Genomic DNA, 22,133 nt, shown 5'->3' on the forward strand with positions numbered 1-22,133 from the left:
TATTTTTGTCAAATTCATTTTTTTTTCAAATAAATTGATAATATGTCGATGTAAATTAACTATTAGTGTGTGAAAAAAAAAATTCAGAGCCATTGAGGTATGTAAAAACATTCCACGGGTCAGAATGAAAAAAAATGCGCCCGTGACCAAACGTCCCACATAAACTGCTGTACTAAAGGGTTAAAGGGGCTCGGATTGGTCTTTGTTGTATCCCAGTGACTACAGGACCTGCAGTGATGTCATGGTCATGTGATCACTCATAAGAAGGGAGGAGCAGAGCACTGGCACTTCCTGTCATGTGACCTCATTGTAGTCACATGGCTGTGACATCACCACAGGTCCTGTATCCACCAGGCGGTGACATCTGCAGTGATCAGTCGGTATGTCAGCTGCTTTGTCTCTTTGTTTCCTTTTTGTATAATTCTTGGAGTTTTCTCATTTCGATTTCCTTTACCGCAGGTGTCCTATAGGTGATGTGCAGCCAGCAGGGGGCAGCGTCTCCCATATGGGAAAATATATATATTACAGAATGATGTGAAATATACAGGATTGTGGAAAAATACTGCAGAGTGAGAAGCTTTCATAAATAGAAGTGTTAATAGTTTATATTTTTAGAATTTACCAAAATGCAAAGCGACCACCCGCTGCCTCCATCATCAGTATTGTCACAAATGTGTCACGTCCTCCTGGGAGATCCAGTGTTGGAAGATTACCACGTATTGTGAATTGCAGATCTTCCATTTAGCCTGTGTGTTTGTGTCCCATATTAAATGGATTTGGTTTCCTTTGGTGCTGAAGAGGTTAACAACACTTGCTATGCTGGTCAGGAACTTTCAGCTCCATTTTCAGCTGCTTCTGATCGGGTCATTACCTCTCCCTATAAAACCTGGCCAGACCTTCTCTTCCTTGCCAGTGAAAGCTTTGTTTCTTAGCTCCAGACGCTGTGCTGAATTGGAGGTCGGTGTTGCTACTGGAGATTGTTATGTGCTGTTTTTGGCTGTAGGCTTTCCTCATTGTCCTTCTCTCATTTCGTTGGTACATTTCTATCCTTCCTTATTCACAGTTGAAACCAGAAGTTTCCATCCACTATATACAGTATACAGACACATCTGCAGGTTTTTCTCAATATCTGACATGAAATCAGAATAAACCTTTCCCGTTTTAGGTCAATTAGTATTACCATAATTATTAATATTTGCCAAACACCAGAATAATGAGAGAGAGAGAATGCTTTAAGGTGTTTTTATTACTTACTGCAAAGTTAAAGGTTTCCATCCATTTCATGAGTATTTGGCACCATTGCCCTTACACTGAATGCCTTGGGTCAGACGTTTGGGATCTCCTTCCACAAGCTTCTCACAATAGTTGGTCGGAATTTGGGCCCATTCCTCCTGACAAAACTGGTGTAACTGATCCCGGTTTGTAGGTCGCCTTGCTCGCACCAGCCTTCTCAGCTTTGCCCATAAATTTCCAGTAGGATTTAGATCAGGGCTTTGTGATGGCCGCTCCTAAACATTGAATTTTTGTTATCCTGAAGCCTCTTTGTTACCATTTTGGCAGTGTGCTTCGGGTCATTGTCTATTTGGAAGACCCATTTCCACCCAAGCTTTAACTTCCTGGCTGCTGTCTTGAGATGTTGCTTCAGTATTGCCATTTTCCTCCAAACGTAATGATGGTCATTATGCCCATAAAAGTTCAATTTTAGTTTCGTCAGACCACAGGACATGAATCCAAAAATTAAGATCTTTGTTCCTTGTGTGCATTTGCAAACATTATTCTGGCTTTTTTATGTTTCTGTTGGAGTAATAGCTTCTTCCTGGCAGAGAGGTCTTTCAGCCCATGTTGATGCAGTACTCGTTTCACTGTGGATATTGACACAATCTTACCAGCTTCCGCCATCATCTTTACAAGGTCTTTTGCTCTTGTCCTTGGGTTGATATCCACATGTCGGACCAAAGTACGTTCATCTCTGGGACACAGAACCCATCTCCTTCCTGAGCTGTATGATAGCTGGACATTCCCATCTTGTTTGTACTTGCGTATAATTGTTTGAACAGATGAACGAGGCGCCTTCAGGTACTTTGAAATTGTACCCAAGGATGAGCCAGACTTGTGCAAGTCCACAATTCTCTTCCTGATAGCTCGGCTGATTTCTTTAGACTTTCCCTTGATGCTACACAAAGAAGCAGTGTGTTTCAGGTGTGCATTAACCCCTTAGCGACAGAGCCAGTTTGCAGCTTAATGACCATGCCAATTTTTACAATTCTGACCACTGTCCCTTTATGAGGTTATAACTCTGGAACGCTTTAATGGATCCCGCTGATTCTGAGATTGTTTTTTTGTGACATATTGTACTTTATGTTAGTGGTAAAATTTCTTCGATTAGTCTTGTGTTTATGAAAAAAACGGAAATATGGCAAAAATTTTGAAAATTTTGCAATTTTAAAACTTTAAATGTTTATGCCCTTAAATCAGAGAGATGTGTCACACAAATTTCTTAATAAATAACATTTCCCACATGTTTACTTTACATCAGCACAATTTTGGAAGCAAAATTTTTTTTTGTTAGGAAGTTATAAGGGTTAAAAGTTGACCAGCGATTTCTCATTTTTACAACAAAATTTACAAAACCATTTTTTTAGGGACCACATCATATTTAAAGTCATTTTGAGGGGTGTACATGACAGAAAATACCCAAAAGTGGCACCATTCTAAAAACTGCACCCCTCAAGGTGCTCAAAACCACATTCAAGAAGTTTATTAACCCTTTAAGTGCTTCACAGGAACCAAAGCAATGTGGAAGGAAAAAATTAACATTTAACTTTTTTTTGCAAAAAATTTACTTCAGAGCCAATTTTTTTTTTATTTTCACAAGTGTTAAAAGAGAAAAAAATAATGAATGGAATCTGCCAGCCGGAGCCGGCAGATTCCCGGCGGGCGCACTGCGCATGCGCCCGCCATTTTCAAGATGGTGGCGCCCATCGGAGGACGCCGGCAGGACGCGGGACCACCGGGAGGGGACGGAGGACCACGGAGAGGTACCGGGGGGGGGATGCGATCACATCAGAGGAAAGAGAAATTAAATGCATAATCGCGTCTTTTTTTTTTGCGGTCGCCGTTATGGGGTTTATAACGGCGATCGCAAAAGCAGGGTCGGTAAAAACCGACCGATTCATGTTCTCTTGGGTCTCGGCTACCCCTGACAGCTGAGACCCTGGAGAAAATCCGACACTGGGGAGCGCTATGTACTTTCTCCGCAGCGCCGTAAATTAACAGCGCTGTGGTTTTAGTACCCTTAATTACCGCCGTTAAAAGGCGTATCGGCGGTCGTTAAGGGGTTAAAATACATCTACAGGTGTGTCTCTAATTAATTCAGATGTTACATCATCATATGGGCAGTCCAGAATTGTTTAAAGGCATAGTAATCTTAGTGTATATAAACTTTTGACTTTGCAGTAAGTAAAAATGCATTAAAGCATTCTCTCTCTCTCTCTCTCTCTCTCTCTCATTATTCTGGCATTTGGCAAATATTAATAATTATGGAAATTCTAATTGACCTAAAATGGGAAAGGTTTATTCATAGTGTATGTAAACTTCTGATTTCAACTGTGCCTCTCTACTTTTGGTGAGTGTTTGTATGGGGTTTTTTTTTTTTGCTTTCTGTTATCCCCGTTTTGTCTTTGTGTCTCTATTACCTTACATTTCTGTCCCATGACTTATGTGGTGGGGAGGGGACAGATCAGAGTTTAAAAGGAGCATAGTAAGGTCGGAGACTCGGGCCTCTCTACCTTCAAGAATATCCCTAGGGCAGTGATAGTTAGGGTCACAGTTCCTGGGACAGTTTGAGGCCCTCTTTCCTTACCAAAGACCATCACAGCGTGACAAGTATCTGTTGACAGCCCATCACCTTCATCATCGGAATCTGGTGACTGCCCGTCACCTCCATCATCAGTATCTGGTGACTGACCGCCTACTCCATCATTATCTGGTGACCAACCGTTTCCTCCATCATCAGTATCTGGTGACTGACCGCCATCTCCATCATCATTATCTGGTGATCACCCGTCCCCTCCATCATCAATATTTGGGCACTGGTGACCATCCATAGCCCCAATCATTGGTACCTGGTGAGCTCTCATTCCCTCCATCATCAGTATCTGTCACCACCCATCACCTCAGTCATCAGTATATGGTGATTGCCAGTCGCCTCCATCACTTCTCATCACTGGTAAACAGGTTATGGAGGATCTCGGCAGGAGGTTATGCCAAACATCTTGGAGACCTGACCCCAGATCTCCGGTGTATGAGGCTTGTGCAGATTCTTCTGTCTCTTCATGTGATCCCAGACAAATGGGATGATGTGATTTCCGGGCTCTGTGGGGCTGGATCATCACCAGGACTCTTGATTCTTAATGACATTGGTTGGATGTTTGGGGTCGTTGTCCAGCTGCAGAAAAAAATTTGGAGGAAACGAGATGCCTCGCTGATGTTATTACATGATTTCCTGGCAATCTTGTCTAAAGCCCCAACTCCGGGACTTGATCTGGTGATGTCTGGCTGTGGGTCAGTTTCCCTCTCTATTTTACCACAGCCTGTGTTGTCTCTGTCCAATTGCTGATAATGCTCTTAACTTTGCTGTGTTGCTTCTATGCAGGTGTTTTTACCTCCTTGTTTTGGTTTGTCCTGTCACATATTGAGAGGGACTATTTATACTCTGTGACTCATGCAGTCTTTGCTGGTTATATTTCAAGTTAGGCCGGTTTCACATTAGCGCATTTTCAGCGCGCGCACGGCCGGGGGTAGCTCCGCCCCCGATCCGGCTCTCTGCCCGGCGTGCCCGCCCCTTCCTTGTAGCGCCGCCTCCTAGCGGACAGCGGCGCCTGCGATCGGCGCACCCTATCTTTAGCATAGGGTGCGCCGATCGTGCGCAGGCCGTGCGCTAGTTGCGCTTTGACCTGCGCTGCGCACTTTTGACGGTGCGCCGTGCGCGCCAAAATCAAACTTTTCGGATTTTGGCGCGCACGGCGCACCGTCAAAAGTGCGCAGCGCAGGTCAAAGCGCAACTAGCGCACGGCCTGCGCACGATCGGCGCACCCTATGCTAAAGATAGGGTGCGCCGATCGCAGGCGCCGCTGTCCGCTAGGAGGCGGCGCTACAAGGAAGGGGCGGGCACGCCGGGCAGAGAGCCGGATCGGGGGCGGAGCTACCCCCGGCCGTGCGCGCGCTGAAAATGCGCTAGTGTGAAACCAGCCTTAGATAGATTTTTTGGAGTCCCAGCTCCCCAGTGAAGGACTATCTTGCTGAGATTTTCTCCATTGCCTTTCTTACGGTTTGTTTGCGTGTTCCCCTTCTCAGCTCTTTTCCCATTTTGTTACATTCAGGGTCTGAGGATTTTCACGTATACCAAAGATCTTTTTGGGTAACCTTTATTTTTTTACCATCTTTTATGTGTTACTGTGTGGACACGTCCTTATCCCTGTGTCTCAACCTCTGTCTCTCTGCACGGTGTTCTGTTGTTTTGGGTTACACTCTCTGTATGGTTGGGGGTTCAGTTAAAGACACTCAAGGTCAGCCGACATTGAGTAGGAGTGCCATTTTGTAATTTTAGGGTAAAAACCTCCACAGACAGGCAACAGACATTCATCCACTCAATGCCGACTTTTATTCCCCATTGACTTGCATTTGGGTCGGGTTTCTGACGAAACTCTGACTTTTTTTGCCCTAGTCGGACCAGTTTCATCCGACTCAAATTTTGTTTCATGAAACCCGATCCGACCAAAGTCGCTCAACTCTATCCAGCACCTTTCACTAAGCCAGGTATATGAGGATAGGACTATATTAAGACCTGATTTGGCCTCCCTTCCCAAAATAGCCTTAAATAGGAGTCAAGAGATTTTCCTGCCCTCCTTCTGTAATAGCCATAGGAATCCAGGAGAAAAAATAATTCCATAATTTCGATGTTAGAAGAACATTGCTAGAATTCCTGTCTTTATCTAGTCAGTGCAGGAAAAGCCAGTTTATGGTTGCAGCTTTTTAGGGTAGCAGAAAGGGGTATAAGGTATCAAAGAGTATCATTGCAAGGTGGCTCAGGGATGGTAATAGTTTAGCCTACTCTGCTAGCGGTGTTGTGGTTCCTAAGGGCATCAAGGCTCACTCCTCCAGATCTTTGGCAGCCTCCTGGGCCGTATCTATTGATAAGATTTGTCCTCACCCTGTATTTCCTTTAAGCACTACAGACTAGATCTATCCTCCGCGCTGACTTAACCTTTGGTAAAAGGGTGCTACAAGCGGTGGTCCCTCCGTAAGGTGTTTCGTTTCTCTATAAATCTCTCAGGCGAACTGTCATGGGTGAAGGGAAAACGCCAAGGTTACTTACCGAACCCGTAACGGCACCTGTTTATCCACTCCACCCCCTTTTCTCACCATGTGGGCGTGCAGTATAGATTTTAGATGAATTGATGTTGGTGTAGGGAATGTATATAATATTTTGGAGGTCCTCTCATGCTCTGTAACCCAACTGATGCAGGGAAAGAGAGGTGCTGCCCTTTTTTCAGTAGTTTTCCTCTCCTTGGTGGGTGGATCCCTCTCTCTGGTGTGCGGTCATAGGTTCTGGGAAAACGGCTACCAGAAAGTAATCTTGGTGTTTTTGTGCACAGTTATCACTTGGCCTTGTTTCCGTAGAAGTTCTTGGGCTTTTGGCCAAAATTCTTCCATGAAGACCACTTATGCTCAGTAGAACAAACAGTAGATGGGTGTAGTTGAGTCCCTCTGGTTGCTGCCAGTTCTAAACTGATGGGACTGCTAGACAAATTCTGATTTCGAAGAGAAGTAACATGATTTGTCTGTCATCCGTTATGCTAAGTTTCCTTGGCCAACCACTGCATCTGAGGTTTACAATGTTACACATTTTTTGTTTTTTTTCAAAAGAACTTGTACAGAACATCTTGAAATCTTAGTCTGCTTTGAAACGTTTGCTTGGGAGAGACCTGGCTGATGCAGTATAACTACCTTGTGACTTCTTGCTGTGCTCTGTCTTTCCATAGAGTATGACCTGTGACATTTTTTGCAAGTTTACCTAAAAGAACAGATGAAGTTGAAGGGATTTAGATTTCTCTTTTGTTCATTCATTTTGCATTCTGTTAGTTGATAAACATAAAATCAATACTTATATTTTTGAAAGCTTCTTACTATGCAGCATTTTTCCCAAAACTGTTGCTCAGTATTGTATATGTATGTTATAGTGTGATGCTTAAGTTGTTATTTCCTTTGCCACACAAGGCCCGTCAGGGACCTGGCCCACAGAATCCTGACAGTATTTTTGGGAAGACATATGTGCAGGGCCCTAACGACAAAGGAAGCCAGAAGCAAAAAAAGGTAAATGTCTGATTTATTTATTTACTTTTTGAAGGAGGCTATTCTGGGGTCTGATATTAGGGTAGGGGGCCTATTATAAAGTCTTGTAGAGATAGGCAGCACTTTCTAGTCACTATTCTTTATCTATCATATTATTTCAGATGTTTTTCCACTGTCTCCTCCTTGTTCCCTCAGGTTCCTGATGTTCAGGACTCTTGTCCTTTATTAGACGATGGTCTTCTTTGTCAGTGACCCCCCGAGGATGGAGCAGGACAGAGACCACATGGCGGCTCGGATATTAGACCTCACCCTGGAGATAATCTACTGGATCACTGGAGAGGTGAGAGCTTCACATCACATCTGTCATGATCCAGGTTGGATTTGACAGATTAAATGCACAAAGTAACCTTTTTTTTCCGTTGGCTGTGTGACAAAGGTGGTTTTCCCCCCCGGTGGCCATTAGGGTCATTGCACTTTGGTTACCTTAGTTTGTGCACGTAATTATGTAACAGGTGTGATAGCTCTATAAGAGAGTATCAGGTGTGTTAATCACTGTTGGTGATAAAGTATTCATTTGCAAGCAAGCCTGGGTGAAGGATGGAGCTGAAGGAGAGTCACAGGCAGCTCAGCGAGAGTTCTGGAGTGTCAGCTATGGTGTCTGCAAGGAGGGCTGGCATGGATTTGTGGAGTCGCAGCGATGGTGTCAGCAAGGAGTGCCTGCATGGCTTGGTGGAGTGGCAGTTGCGGTGTAGAACTGCACTCACGATGCTGGACTCGGTTGCTGGAAAGCTGGACTCAAAATGCTGGACTCATTGGCAGAAAAGCTGGACTCATGTGTTGGACTCTGTCTCTGGACAGCCGCATGGAGGTGGTGGACTCTGGTTGCGCCAAGGCTGCACTATGGTGTTGGACCCGGTCGGAGGAAAAGATGCATGCAGGTGGTGGTCTCTGTTGCTAGGAGCGTAAGCAACAGAGCAAAGCTAAGTGGTGTTCCCCTGTTTTGTCACTTTTCCTTATGTGTGTTTAGTGCAGTGGTGGGATTAGTTTCCGCACCGACCAATTCCCTAGTGAGGGTTTAGGTGCAGGGCAAGTCAGGGTTTTGAGGTTCCTGATCGGCGCCCGGTGCGGAACCGGCCTAGGGGTGTAGAGACACTGACTCAGGGGAGTGCAGGAGGTCTCCACTTCCCCGTTTCCCTATCGCAGGGCCACCATTGTTATTGTTACCCAGGTTTTCCCTTTCCCTTTGTCTTATTGTATTAGTTACCGGCCTGCGGGCTGCGTCACATAGGACAATCACACGTGCCGCGTCCCGTTGTATCAGTTACCGGCCTGCTGGCCGCGTCACATAGAACAATCACACGTGCCGCGTCCCGTTGTATCAGTTACCGGCCTGCTGGCCGCGTCACTCAGGACTGGGCACGTGACAACATCACTCTGATCTCTCGGAATAAAGCAGGGAAATGACGGGAAAGGTGAAGGATTCTTGGCCTCTGTGTAGTGATCGGCGTCTCCCCATACACAGGATCACACAGTAGTGAGGATGTCGTCTGGGGAGTGTGTGACCCCCCGTGTGTCAGGAGGGTGGAGCAGGACCCCGAGTGACATCACCGAGCCTCCACCTCATTCACTGATCCATGAGCAGAAGATCCTAGAACTGACCAATAGGATCACTGAGCTGCTGAGCGGAGAGGTGAGCGGTGCCGGGAATGCTGGGACACTATACAGTAACGCCGGGGGAGGGGTCTGCTAATGACTGGTCATTGTGTGTGTCAGGTTCCTATAAGGTCTCAGGACGTCACCGTCTATTTCTCCATGGAGGAGTGGGAGTATATAGAAGGACACCAGGATCTGTACAAGGACGCCATGATGGAGGATCACCGGTCCATCACATCTCCGGGTAAGAGGAGACCTTCCTGGGTTGTAGAGGACAGGTTCTGGAATAGAACAAGGCTCATTCTGTTGCAGAATCACACTTTGGGCCGGGTGAAAAGATATTTGGGCCTCTAGTACACATGACTTGTTAAAAAAAAGTCTAGTTACCTCCTGCACTGGCGCCGCTCATCCGCTCTGAGCCCTTTATTCCCTGTCGGTTCTTTTGTAAATCTAAATATATCGTCTAATACTGTGCACATCACCGCTGCAGCCAATCACTGAGTGTAGCGTCCGTGTTGATGTAGGCAGCACAAACAGTTGAACTCAGTGATTGGTTGCAGTGGTGCCCGGTAGTTATGACATCGCCACTGCAGCCAGTAAAGAGGTGATGGAGCAGCTGCGGTGGAGAGACTAGAACTACCTGGACTTTAGTATGTGGTCCTGATGTCTCTGGACAGAACGTTAAGAAGGACATAGACCTTCAATCAATGCTGCAATATCAGGGTGATGGAATCAAATCGAACCAATAAATTAACCCTTTCCTGTACCTTTTTTTTTTCTGTTGTTTGCATCATACATTCATTTCGGGGTTAATGGTTCAACTTTTTTTTAGGCAGTTTGTCAATTTTATTATTTTTTTTTGTTGTTGTTAAGGTCTGAGGTGTGATTTATTAGAAGCGGTTGTCTAGTCTGGTAAAAAAAAAAAATGCCCAAGGAGATTGGAGCTGCAAATAAGAAAAAGCTAATTAATGCTGGTGTCCCGGCACCCACATGGATTATGACGGTCCGCACATTGGTCTGCAACAACACAGAATGAAAGTTCAACGTTCCACCAGCAGCAGGAGCACAGCGGCCTGTGATTGGCTGCAGTGGTCAGGCAGCTTGAGCAAGGCATCATTAGATATTTTTCTGATGATTGTTTCATCAACAGCAGGACCGCTGCTGACAATCACAGATGCTTTGAAAAATATTCAATGATGCGCTGCTCAAGTCTCCTGACCACTGCAGCTAGTCACTGGCTGTAGTGCTCCTGCTGCTGGTGGAACGGTGAAGTCTCATCCTTTGTGATCGCAGAAGGCAGAGTGGCCTGTGCTGGATCCAGGTGGGTGCCAGGTAGTCGAGTGTGGCCTAGTTTGGGGAAACTCTTTTTCTTGGACCCTATAAGGGTCTGGTGTCTTGTTTATTTACAAGGTCTAGTCTGAGGATTGAATTAATTTTAGGTTCTGAATATATTTTGGTATCTGATCTGGGATTTGATGGCTTCCTCAACCTACATCTTTTATGTATGTGCCTGTATTGTGTGTGTGTCTCCATCCCTATGTAGTTCATTGTTTGCTTCCACATCCCCTTAGATTGTATTCCTGGCAGCAGCTTGTTAGAGGAGTGGAGCGGTCAGACAGCAGAGTGTAAAGAGGAGAAGAGCGTAGTGGTACAGACTGCAGAACAGCGAGAGAAAGAGCCTGATAACAGTGAGTATTGTTGGCTGTGGCCCTGTGTTTTCTTATCAACTTTATTAAAAGTAGTGGCAGATGAATGTGAAGCATGGTTACTGGCACGGGTCGCCAAGTTGGAAAGAGAGGGACTGGAAATCTATGGGCCATTGGACAAGAATGGCTGTAGAATGCAACTCAGAGGTCCTGAAGATGTCACCTACCACAGGACAAAAATGGACCCTGTGTTGCATAATTGCAAGGGACAATGAGCACCTATCCTCTGCCTCGAGCTAGGGAAAAAACCTAGGCTATCCCTGTTCCCCAGACTACCCCAGATGGTGGAGACGCCAGGGTCTCGTACCTTTCTATGCTATTATATTAACTCTTCTCTGCTACCTCCCCCACTCAAGGAGGTATGGGAGAGAAGTGTATAGTATAACACACACCAGACAGACAGGTTTAAAAGAAAATTATCATCATACAAATACCCTCACAAAACAACAGAGTGAGAATCAGGGGAGGAATAGGAGGGAAAAAACAAAGGGGAAGAGGATTAGGATAAACACACAAAGCAACTCCACGCAGAAATCTTCTAAAAAAAACCACTTCAACCGCCTACTCCAAACACTGAACTTCTCCTTCCGCTTCAAACCAGGTAGCGGTAAACTATCACTGGCAACTTCCAAGTGCCAGTGGTGAGCATATATACCAGAGAGGATTGGCCAACTCAGAACAGCTCAGACAATTCAAGATGGAGAACTGCAGGAGTCATACAGCACTGATTAACTCTTGCAATAACAGAGCAAGGAAAAGCTGCAGTGCTAATAGGAAGGTGAAGCAGTTCACAATCTTCTGGCTCCTTTCTGTCCCGGTATCCCCATGACACCCTGATACCTTTTTATTCTGAAGTTTCCAGAAGTCAAACTTCTCATTTTTTTCTAACTTCTGTCCCCTTCTAGTTACCCAATCTCTGGATTCTATCACTAAAAAAAACCTTTGACCCTGATGGGATACAGCACTGACTTCTCCAAAACTAGTATCTAATAAACACAAATAGAGATGTATTGGTAATAAAATCGCTATCGCTACAACGGAGGATAGTCTAGGATCTGTGCAGACGAAAAACTCATTGTAATAATCTTTAATAATAATCTTTATTTTTATATAGCGCTAACATATTCCGCAGCGCTTTACAACTTTGTGATGTTTTCCATGGTCTTAATTCACTTTCATACATTTGTTTGCTTTTTCTTGCTTTCATACTATTATCTTAACACTTTCTGATATATTAAAAATAAATAAATAAATTTCAGAAAATAAGACATTTTTGTTTTTCAGGTGAATTTGAAATGAAAGCCTCCAATGAACATCACAATTTGACTCCCTATAATGAAGCAAAAAATAACAAAACCAGAAAAGACAATTCTGTGACTCCTAATGCACATACAGCCCTTCATAACATAAATCTATCCACCGATGCTGCTGTCTCCAAGTCACTGTCTTTGCATGAAATAATTCAGAAAAATGAAAGACCATTTCCTTGTTTAGAATGTGGGAAATATTTTAGTCGGAAATCAAATCTTATGGAACATATGAGATTTCACACCGGTGATAAGCCATTTTTATGTCCTGAATGTGGGAAATGTTTCAGTCGGAAACCAAATCTTAAGGGACATCTAAGAACTCACACAGGGGAGAAGCCATATTCATGTTCAGAGTGTGGGAAATGTTTTGGTGACAAATCAGGTCTTGTTGACCATCAGAGAACTCATACAGGAGAGAAGCCGTTTTCATGTCCTGAATGCGGAAAATGTTTTAGTCAAAAACAACATCTTATGGGACACCTAAGAACGCACAGAGGGGAGAAACCATTTTCATGTTCAGAGTGTGGGAAATACTTTGTCCGGAGATCAAATCTTATTAACCATCAGAGAACTCACACAGGGGAGAAGCCATATTATTGTTCAGAATGTGGGAAATATTTTGGCCACAGATCGGGTCTTATGTATCATCAGAGAACTCATACGGGGGAAAAACCTTTTCCATGTACAGAATGTGAGAAATATTTTGTCTACAAATCAGATCTTGCAAAACATCAGAAAACTCACACAGGGGAGAAGCCATATTCATGTTCCCAATGTGGCAAATGTTTTAGTGACAAATCCACTCTTGTTAAACATCAGAGAACTCACACGGGGGAGAAGCCGTTTTCATGTTCAGAATGTGGGAAACGTTTTAGCTACAAATCAACTTTTGCTAGGCATCAGAAAAGTCACAATTAGGACAAGTCATTTTAGTGTAGGAAATGTTTTTCGTGTGGATCTTTGTGATGTGCGCCATTTTAATGTAAATCAACTAGAAGAATCTTGAGTCGTGGTCTTTTGTATTAGTGTTTGGTAAGGCTGCTATCCCAGATTCAAGTACTACAAAGCAAGGTGACGCACTGGATAGATTGTACTACAACTCCATTTTACAAAAGAAAACTAGATTGTAATGATTTGGAAATCTCTTACACCCATATTTTATTCGCAACAGAGAATAGATCACAAATTACAACGTGAACGTTGGACTTTATTCTATTGCAATTGAAAAAAATCTCATTTAGAAATTGATGACAGCAAAACATTTAAAAAAAAGTAGAGACAGGGTTGAGAAAAGGCTGGAAAAGTAAATGATAATGTAAAACAGCTGGAGGGTCAATTTTCAAGTCACATAAGTGTATAAAAGAAACGTGAGAGAGGCAGAGTCTCCCAGAAGCAAAGATGGTTGGAGGTCACGGATCTGAGGACAACTGCGCTAACAATTGTGGAACAATTTCAGAAAAATGTTTCTGAAAGTAAATTTCAAAGACTTTAAATATCTCATCGTCTGCAGCACATAATATCATCAGAAGATAAAGAGATCTGGAGAAATCAAAGTGCACAAGGCCTACAGTCAATGTTGGATGCTCGTGATGCTCATAATGCAGGTGGCACTGCATTAAAAACAGGTATAATTAAGTCCTGTGTCATGGACGTGGTTTGTGGAACCACTGTGCCACGGACCGTGGAGAGCCTGGAGGGGCGTGACTAAGCGAACACCTGACTGTTCACCATAGCCTCTAATGGTGAGGTTAGACTTGGCTCCCGATGAACGCCAGGTGCCACTCCAGGACAGACCAACGGATACGCAGCAGCTGGACCCAGAGGACAGACTGGAGGGAACAGCTGGCAGAGTAGTTTGTATTAGAATGCAGCAGACAGAGTTTGCAGCAGAGTGCAGCAGACAGAGTTCGCACCGGACTACAGCAGACAGAGTTTGTATCAGAGTGCAGCACGCAGTATTTGTATCAGAGTGCAGCAGGCAGGATTTACACCAGAGTGCAGCAAGCAGGATTTGCACCAGAGTGCAGCAGGCAGGATTTGCACTAGAGTGCAGCAGGCAGGACTTGCACCAGGGTGCAGCAGGCAGGGTTTGCACCGGAGTGCAGAAGGCATGATTTGCACAAGAGTGGAGCAGGAACTGTTATGCAACCTTACACATCTTAGCCTGCAAAACAGGAAGGTTGCTCAGGCACCTCCCCAGTGGAGAGGAAGCAATATATACATAATGCCTCTCAACCATTGGCTGGGGACGAAATAGCAAGTGCACGCGCTGGCCCTTTAAAAAGAAGGGAGCGTGCACACATGTGCCCTAAGGACACAGCTGGAAGCCTGGCTAGAAGTGCTGCTGGGAGCATGCGGAGCATGAGAGAAAGAGAGGAACCGACCGCAGCGTGAGTGAGTGAACTGACATGCTGGAGACCCTGCCTGTCAGAGCAGGGATCCGGCATGGTGCTAACATCCTACAGCTCTCTGCATGGGTTCAAGAAAACTTCCAGAAATCATTGTCTGCAGACAATTCACTATGCAATGAAACTGAAATCTCCATCATGTATAGAAGATGCCTGCAGCACATAGAAAAGCCTCCATCTCTGATAGTATGGGGTTGGATCACACACTGCATCTATCACAACAGGATGGTGTCACAGAAGAAGAGTTCGGGGGATGATCCGGCTGCCTGCAGTACAGACCTTTCACCAATAAAATGTATTTTGCAAATTATAAAACAAAAAATCTGGCAAAGTCCGACATCAGATAAGAACAGGACAACGTTCCTCTCCCAAAACTCCAATTTTCTCCTCACTTCACCGACATTTACAGACTGTAAAAAGACGAGGAGATCTTGCACAATGGTGGGAACGGCCCAGGGACAACTTTTTTGAGATGTATTGCTGGCATCAGTTTCTAAAGAAGTAAATTTTTTCAAATGAAATGGAAAAATATCCAACAGTCAACTTCTCATCTGTGTCCTATGTTATGCGAGAGCAGCGAGAATAAAATATAAGAGATTTCCAAATCATTTTCGGAACTGGATTTGTATAAATGTTTCATCGTGTTCAGACACGGGCTTGTTGGGGTTCGCCACGTGGTGTGAAGGGGACAAGAACACATCTGAGTGGGCCCCTAGCTTTAGTAACCATAGAATCATAGAATGGTAGAGTTGGAAGGGACCTCCTGGGTCATCTGGTCCAACCCCCTGCTCAAAGCAGGATTTACTAAATCATCCCAGACAGATGTCTGTCCAGCCTCTGTTTTGAAGACTTCCATTGAAGGAGAACTCACCACCTCTCGTGGCCACCTGTGCCACTCTTTGATCACTCTTAACTGTCAAAAAGTTTTTTCTAATATCTAATCTGTGTCTCCTCCCATTCAGTTTCATCCCATTGCTTCTAGTCTTTCCTTGTGCAAATGAGAATAAAGATGATCCTTCTACAATGTGACAGCCCTTGAGATATTTGTAGACAGCTATTAAGTCTCCTCTCAATCTTCTAAACATTCCCAAATCCTGCAACCGTTCCTCCTAGGACATGGTTTGCAGACCGGTCACCATTCTGGTCGCTCTTCTCTGAACTTGCACCAGTTTGTTGATGTCTTTTTTAAAATGTGGCGCCCAAAACTGGACCCAGTATTCCAGATGAGGTCTGACCAAAGAGGAGTAGAGGGCAATAATGACTTCACATGATCTAGACTGTATGCTTCTGTTAATACATCCTAGAATTGCATTTGTCTTTTTTGCTGCTGCATCACACTGTTGACTCATGTTCAGTCTGTGATCTATTAGTATACCCAAGGACTCAAGACGCTTGGCATTTGCCATAGAACACCTGGATTGGCAAATTCTCCACTGGTGCCCTGTGCTCTTCGCAGATAAAAGCAGGTTCACACTGAGCACATGTGACAGACGTGACAGAGTCTGGAGACGCCGTGAAGAGTGATCTGCTGCCTACAACATCCTTCAGCATGACCGGATTGGCAGTGGGTCAGTAATGGTGTGGGGTGGCATTTCTTCGGAGGGCCGCACAGCCCTCCATGTGCTCGCCAGAGGTAGCCTGACAGCCATTAGGTACCGAGATGAGATCCTCAGACCCCTTGTGAGACCATATGCTGGTGCGGTTGGTCCTGGGTTCCCCCTAATGCAGGACAATTCCAGGCCTCATGTGGCTGGAGTGTGTCAGCAGTTCCTGCAAGATGAAGGCATTGAAGCTATGGACTGGCCCGCCGGTTCCCCAGACCTGAATCCGATTGAGCACATCTGAGACATCATGTCTTGCTCCATCCACCAACATCACGTTGCACCACACACTGTCCAGGAGTTGGATGATTTAGTCCACGTCTGGGAGAAGATCCCTCAGGAGACCATCCGCCGCCTCATCAGGACCATGCCCAGGCGTTGTAGGGAGGTCATACAGGCACGTGGAGGCCACACACAATACTGAGCATCTTTTCCTTGTCATGAGGCATTTCCACTGAAGTTGTATCAGCCTGTAATTTGATTTTCCACTTAGAGTTTGAGTATCATTCCCAATCCAGACCTCCATGGGATATTCATTTTGATTTACATTGATAATTGTTATGTTTTATTGTTCTGAACACATTCCACTATGCAATGAATAAAAATTTGCAACTGGAATATTTCATTCAGAGATATCTAGGATGTGGTATTTTAGTGTTCCCTTTATTTTTTTTGAGCAGTGTATTATGTATGGTGTGGCCAGGAGGCTCAGTGCTATTTTCTGCCCACAGGTTTTACACGTCTCCATCTTTCTCAATTGTGACTGACTTTGCTAGCTTCCCAGGAGGGAGCATGACTGCAGAACCCGGAAACTAAAAAAGCATGTAATCCGAACAAGACTGTATCAATAAAAGTTTGTCAAAGCCGCGTTTTCCCCTTTTTTATGCCATATTGGTGCAAATTGGATTTGATGCCTTTTTTTCCTTTTTAGTGAAGAAACGCTGGGATTCTGCACTTACAGATGTGGGGTTTTGGGTTTTTTTTACATTTTTTTAAGCTCCCCACACAAGAATATAGGAAAGAAAGATACAAAAAACCCCACATAGTTTAACAGCGTCTTTAAAAGCTCCATGTGGATGAGTTTTCATACAATCACATCCGCTTTGCTGGAACTGTTAGTGTTTCCGCTACGTGGGACGATGTCACAAAGGTGCAGTTTTTAAAGGGATGATACCCCCTGCGAGGCTGTGCGCGGCCTCTACAGTCAGTTTGGGCTGACGCTCGCTTTAACTCTTTAGCTACCTTTTCTATGGTCACTTCGGTTTTGCTTCGCTATCACATTTATTGTTAGATGTCTCCGTTTCTGCTTATCTGTCTCTGGCCATTTGCTCGGCTGACTATTCTCTATCATGGCATTTCTTTATCTTCTAAGCCCAGATGTTTTGCGTAAAGCTGACGGCAGATTCTGTAATATTCAATGAGCGATTCCCAGAAGTCCCACCCTGCCACAGATTCCGTCCTGACCGTCTCACGGCACCGAGAAAAAAAAATAGTATGACACTCTATGGCATGTAGCCATTAGCCATCCTCATCCGGCACAGAAGTGCTGCCAGGCTGCTGTGTGTCCGGAGACCTCTGATCGGCCGCCGGACCCAAAGACGGAGCGGCCGGAGCGGAACTCATTTCACCACCAGAGCTAAGTAAAATCAACGTTTCCATTTCTTACATTGGTTGGTAGTTCTTCATCAGAAGATCAGTGTTACATTATTACAATGTTATGAAAATCGAAACCTAAAACTCACAAGTGCCCACAAGGGAAATTAGCAAGCGGCAGATTTCACGCACGCACCGCCGGTCATTCTACGCAGCATAGTGAAAATCACAGTGGACACGAGATCTCTGTAAATCCCATCCACTTTGCTGGAACTGTGAGACGCTGCGGCATGGAAAGCTCATGGTGGGAACGCAGCCTTAATGTTCGATCTTATTAGGTGGTTAGTTTAGAGAATGACATTTCTGCTTTCTGTTGAATGTCACTTCTTGGTGAGGTTTATATTGAACCTTTAAGTCTTTAACTCCTTCACGACCTTGGGGTTTTCTGCTTTTGCGTTTCCGTTTTTTACTCCCCTTCTTCCCAGAGCCATAACTTTTTTTTTATTTTTCAATCAATATGGCTGTCTGAGGGCTTGTTTTTTTTTTTGGCGGGACGAGTTGTACTTTTAGACGACACCATTGGTTTTACCATGTCGTGTACTGGAAAACGGGAAAAAAATTCAAAGTGCGGTGAAATTGCAAAGCAAAGTGCAATCCCACAAATGTTTTTTTTTTTTTTTTTACCATGTTCACCAAATGCTAGAATTGACCTGCTATTATGATTCTCCAGGTCATTATGAGTTCATAGACACCAAACATGTCTAGATTCTTTTTTATTTAAGTCTTGACAAAAAAATCCAAAGTTTACAAAAAAAACATAAATGGTGGCATTTTCCGAGACCCGCAGCGTTTCCATTTTTCAGGATCTGAGGCTGTGTGAGGGATTATTTTTTTTTGCACCAAGCTGATGTTTTTATTGACATCATTTTGGGATAGATACAAACTTTTGATCGCCCATTATTGCATTTTAATGCAATGTTGCAGTGACAAAAAAAACGTAAACCTGGCTTTGATTTTTTTTCTCATTGCGCCATTTACCGATCAGATTAATTTACTTCATATCTTGATAGATTGGGCGATTCTGAACTTGGCGATACTAAATATGTGTATTTTTTCTTAATGGTTTTATTTTGAATGGGGGAGATTTGAACTTTTATTACTTTTTTAAAAACTTTTTTTTTTTTACTTTTTACCTGCTTCAATAATCTCCTTAGGAGACTAGGCTTCAGCTCTGCTCTGTGTAGAATTGATCACTTGCTATGAGCCCCGCGATCAGCCGACAGGCGGGATTATTGACGCACTTCCGGCGCGGCCATGTTAAATGCCACAGTCAGAGATTGACAGCGGCATTTAACATGTTACCAGCTGTGAGTGGATCACAATACCACCTGTGGCTGTTAGAGGCACATATCAGCTGATGAAATTACATTTTGCAATACAGGTTTATATATGCTGTATTTTTACATGACAACTTCTCCAGTCAGGACTCGGCTGCAGAGATTACAACAAAGACACATTTCACATCTCATATTTTCAGCACCATCACCATCTATTCCCAAGCCGCACAAACTCATCATCCTGCTCATACCCCAATACTGAGCCTCTGCTGCCGTATGTGTCCCTATTACTGCACCTGATACCCCAATACTGAGCCGCTGCTGCCGTATGTGTCCCTATTACTGCACCTGATACCCCAATACTGAGCCGCTGCTGCCGTATGTGTCCCTATTACTGCACCTGATACCCCAATGCTGAGCCGCTGCTGCCGTATGTGTCCCTATTACTCCACCTGATACCCCAATACTGAGCCGCTGCTGCCGTATGTGTCACTATTATGCACCTGATACCCCAATACTGAGCCGCTGCTGCCGTATGTCCCTATTACTGCACCTGATATCCCCAAATGCTGAGCCGCTGCTGCCGTATGTGTCCCTATTACTGCACCTGATACCCCAATGCTGAGCCGCTGCTGCCGTATGTGTCCCTATTACTCCACCTGATACCCCAATACTGAGCCGCTGCTGCCGTATGTGTCACTATTATGCACCTGATACCCCAATGCTGAGCCGCTGCTGCCGTATGTGTCCCTATTACTGCACCTGATACCCCAATACTGAGCCGCTGCTGCCGCATGTGTCCCTATTACTGCACCTGATACCCCAATACAGAGCCACTGCTGCCGTATGTGACCCTATTACTGCACCTGATACCCCAATGCTGGGCCGCTGCTGCCGTATGTGTCCCTATTACTGCACCTGATACCCCAATACTGAGCCGCTGCTGCCGTATGTCCCTATTACTGCACCTGATATCCCCAAATGCTGAGCCGCTGCTGCCGTATGTGTCCCTTACTGCACCTGATACCCCAATACTGAGCCGCTGCTGCAATATGTGTCACTATTACTGCACCTGATACCCCAATGCTGAGCCGCTGCTGCTGTATGTGTCCCTATTACTGCACCTGATACCCCAATACTGAGCCGCTGCTGCCGTATGTCCCTATTACTGCACCTGATATCCCCAAATGCTGAGCCGCTGCTGCCGTATGTGTCCCTTACTGCACCTGATACCCCAATACTGAGCCGCTGCTGCCGTATGTGTCCCTATTACTGCACCTGATAACCCAATACAGAGCCGCTGCTGCCGCATGTGTCCCTATTACTGCACCTGATACCCCAATGCTGAGCCGCTGCTGCCGTATGTGACCCTATTACTGCACCTGATACCCCAATGCTGAGCCGCTGCTGCCGTATGTGACCCTATTACTGCACCGGATACCCCAATACTGAGCCGCTGCTGCAATATATGTCACTATTACTGCACCTGATACCCCAATGCTGAGCTTCTGCTGCCGTATGTGTCCCTATTACTGCACCTGATATCCCAATACTGAGCTGCTGCTGCCGTATGTCCCTATTAATGCACCGGATACCCCAATGCTGAGCCGCTGCTGCAATATGTGTCGCTATTACTGCACCTGATACCCCAATGCTGAGCTGCTGCTGCTGTATGTGTCCCTATTACTGCACCTGATATCCCAATACTGAGCCGCTGCTGCCGTATGTCCCTATTACTGCACCTGATACCCCAATGCTGAGCCGCTGCTGCCGTATGTGACTCTATTACTGCACCTGATACCCCAATGCTGAGCCGCTGCTGCCATATGTGTCCCTATTACTGCACCTGATATCCCAATACTGAGCCGCTGCTGCCGTATGTCCCTATAACTGCACCTGATACCCCAATGCTGAGCCGCTGCTGCCGTATGTGACTCTATTACTGCACCTGATACCCCAATGCTGAGCCGCTGCTGCCGCATGTGTCCCTATTACTGCACCCTCTGCTGTGTGGTTCTATGTGCTCTCCAGATGGTAAAACAAACCCTCTAAAATATAGCACTGTAATGTGGAAGTGCCTTAGAAAACAGTGCCCACATTGTGCCCCCTAGAAAGTAATAATTCCCTGTGTGCCCCTCTGACAGTCACAGTAACCTGAATTCCCCTAAAACATTAAGTGCCCACTTTATATTTAGTAATGGCCCAAGTCTCCCCCCTGTACAGCTCCCCTATACACAGTATGATGCTCTCTTATACACAGTATAATGCCCCCTCACTGTATATATACTGACCCCCAAACTGATGGCTCCAACACCGTAAGATGGCTCCGTCACTAATTTCCACACTGTATGGTGGCCCCCTAAATAGCCTCCACATAGCATAATACACCAGATAGCCCTCAATATAATATAATGCATTCCCCATAGGCAGACTCTATATGCACTCCCTATAGTCCTCCATATAGTATAATGCATTCCCCATAGGCAGACGCTATATAGAAAAATGCACTCCCCATATGCCTCCATATTGTATAATGCACTCCCCATAGGTAGACTCTATATAGTATGATGCACTCCCCATAGGCCTCCATATTGTATAATGCACTCCCCATAGGTAGACTTTATATAGTATAGTGCACTCCCCATAGGCAGACTCTATAGTACAATGCAGACCCTATAGGCAGACTCTATAGTACAATACAGCCCCCTATTGGCAGACTCGGGCCTATCATCCTGAGATGAACGGGTTGGTAGAGAGAGCCAACCAGACCCTGATCACATATATTCGACATTTTGTCTCAGCCAGGCAGGACAACTGGGCATCCTTGCTGCCGTGGGCAGAGTTCGCTTTGAACAATGCTGTGGCCGACTCCACCGGTCAGACCCCATTCCTCCTAAATTACGGCCAGCATCCGCGCGTCCCTGTGCCCATGCCCGTGTCATCCACCGACTCCAGGTTGGCAGACTGGGCGGTGGAGGCACGCGACATTTGGGATTGCACCCAGGATGCTATCTGGGCTTCCAAGGAGAGAATGAGGACCTCTGCTGATGCACACCGGCGCCCTGCTCCGACTTTTGCCCCTGGCGACTTGGTGTGGCTCTCCGCCCGAAACATCAGGCTGTGGGTAGAGTCCGCTAAGTTCGCACCGCGCTACATTGGCCCCTTCAAGGTC

At 45.3% G+C, this 22,133-nt stretch overlaps 1 protein-coding gene across 1 annotated transcript in view; it reads left to right on the forward strand.

The window, feature by feature from the left end:
* The first annotated feature begins 298 nt into the window (after window positions 1-298).
* The window catches only part of LOC141060149 (uncharacterized), a 77,766-nt gene continuing 55,931 nt past the window's right edge, over window positions 299-22,133 (forward strand). Inside the window, 7 exon segments of the mRNA XM_073556427.1 lie at window positions 299-380; window positions 7,279-7,374; window positions 7,549-7,693; window positions 8,876-9,043; window positions 9,127-9,250; window positions 10,578-10,694; window positions 11,997-12,984. Of these exon segments, the coding sequence (XP_073412528.1) occupies window positions 7,586-7,693; window positions 8,876-9,043; window positions 9,127-9,250; window positions 10,578-10,694; window positions 11,997-12,984 (1,505 nt within the window). The 5' untranslated portion in view covers window positions 299-380; window positions 7,279-7,374; window positions 7,549-7,585.

Source organism: Dendrobates tinctorius, unplaced genomic scaffold (genome assembly GCF_039654945.1).
Source record: "Dendrobates tinctorius isolate UK_male_01 unplaced genomic scaffold, ASM3965494v1 ptg000232l, whole genome shotgun sequence".
Lineage (NCBI taxonomy): Eukaryota > Metazoa > Chordata > Amphibia > Anura > Dendrobatidae > Dendrobates > Dendrobates tinctorius.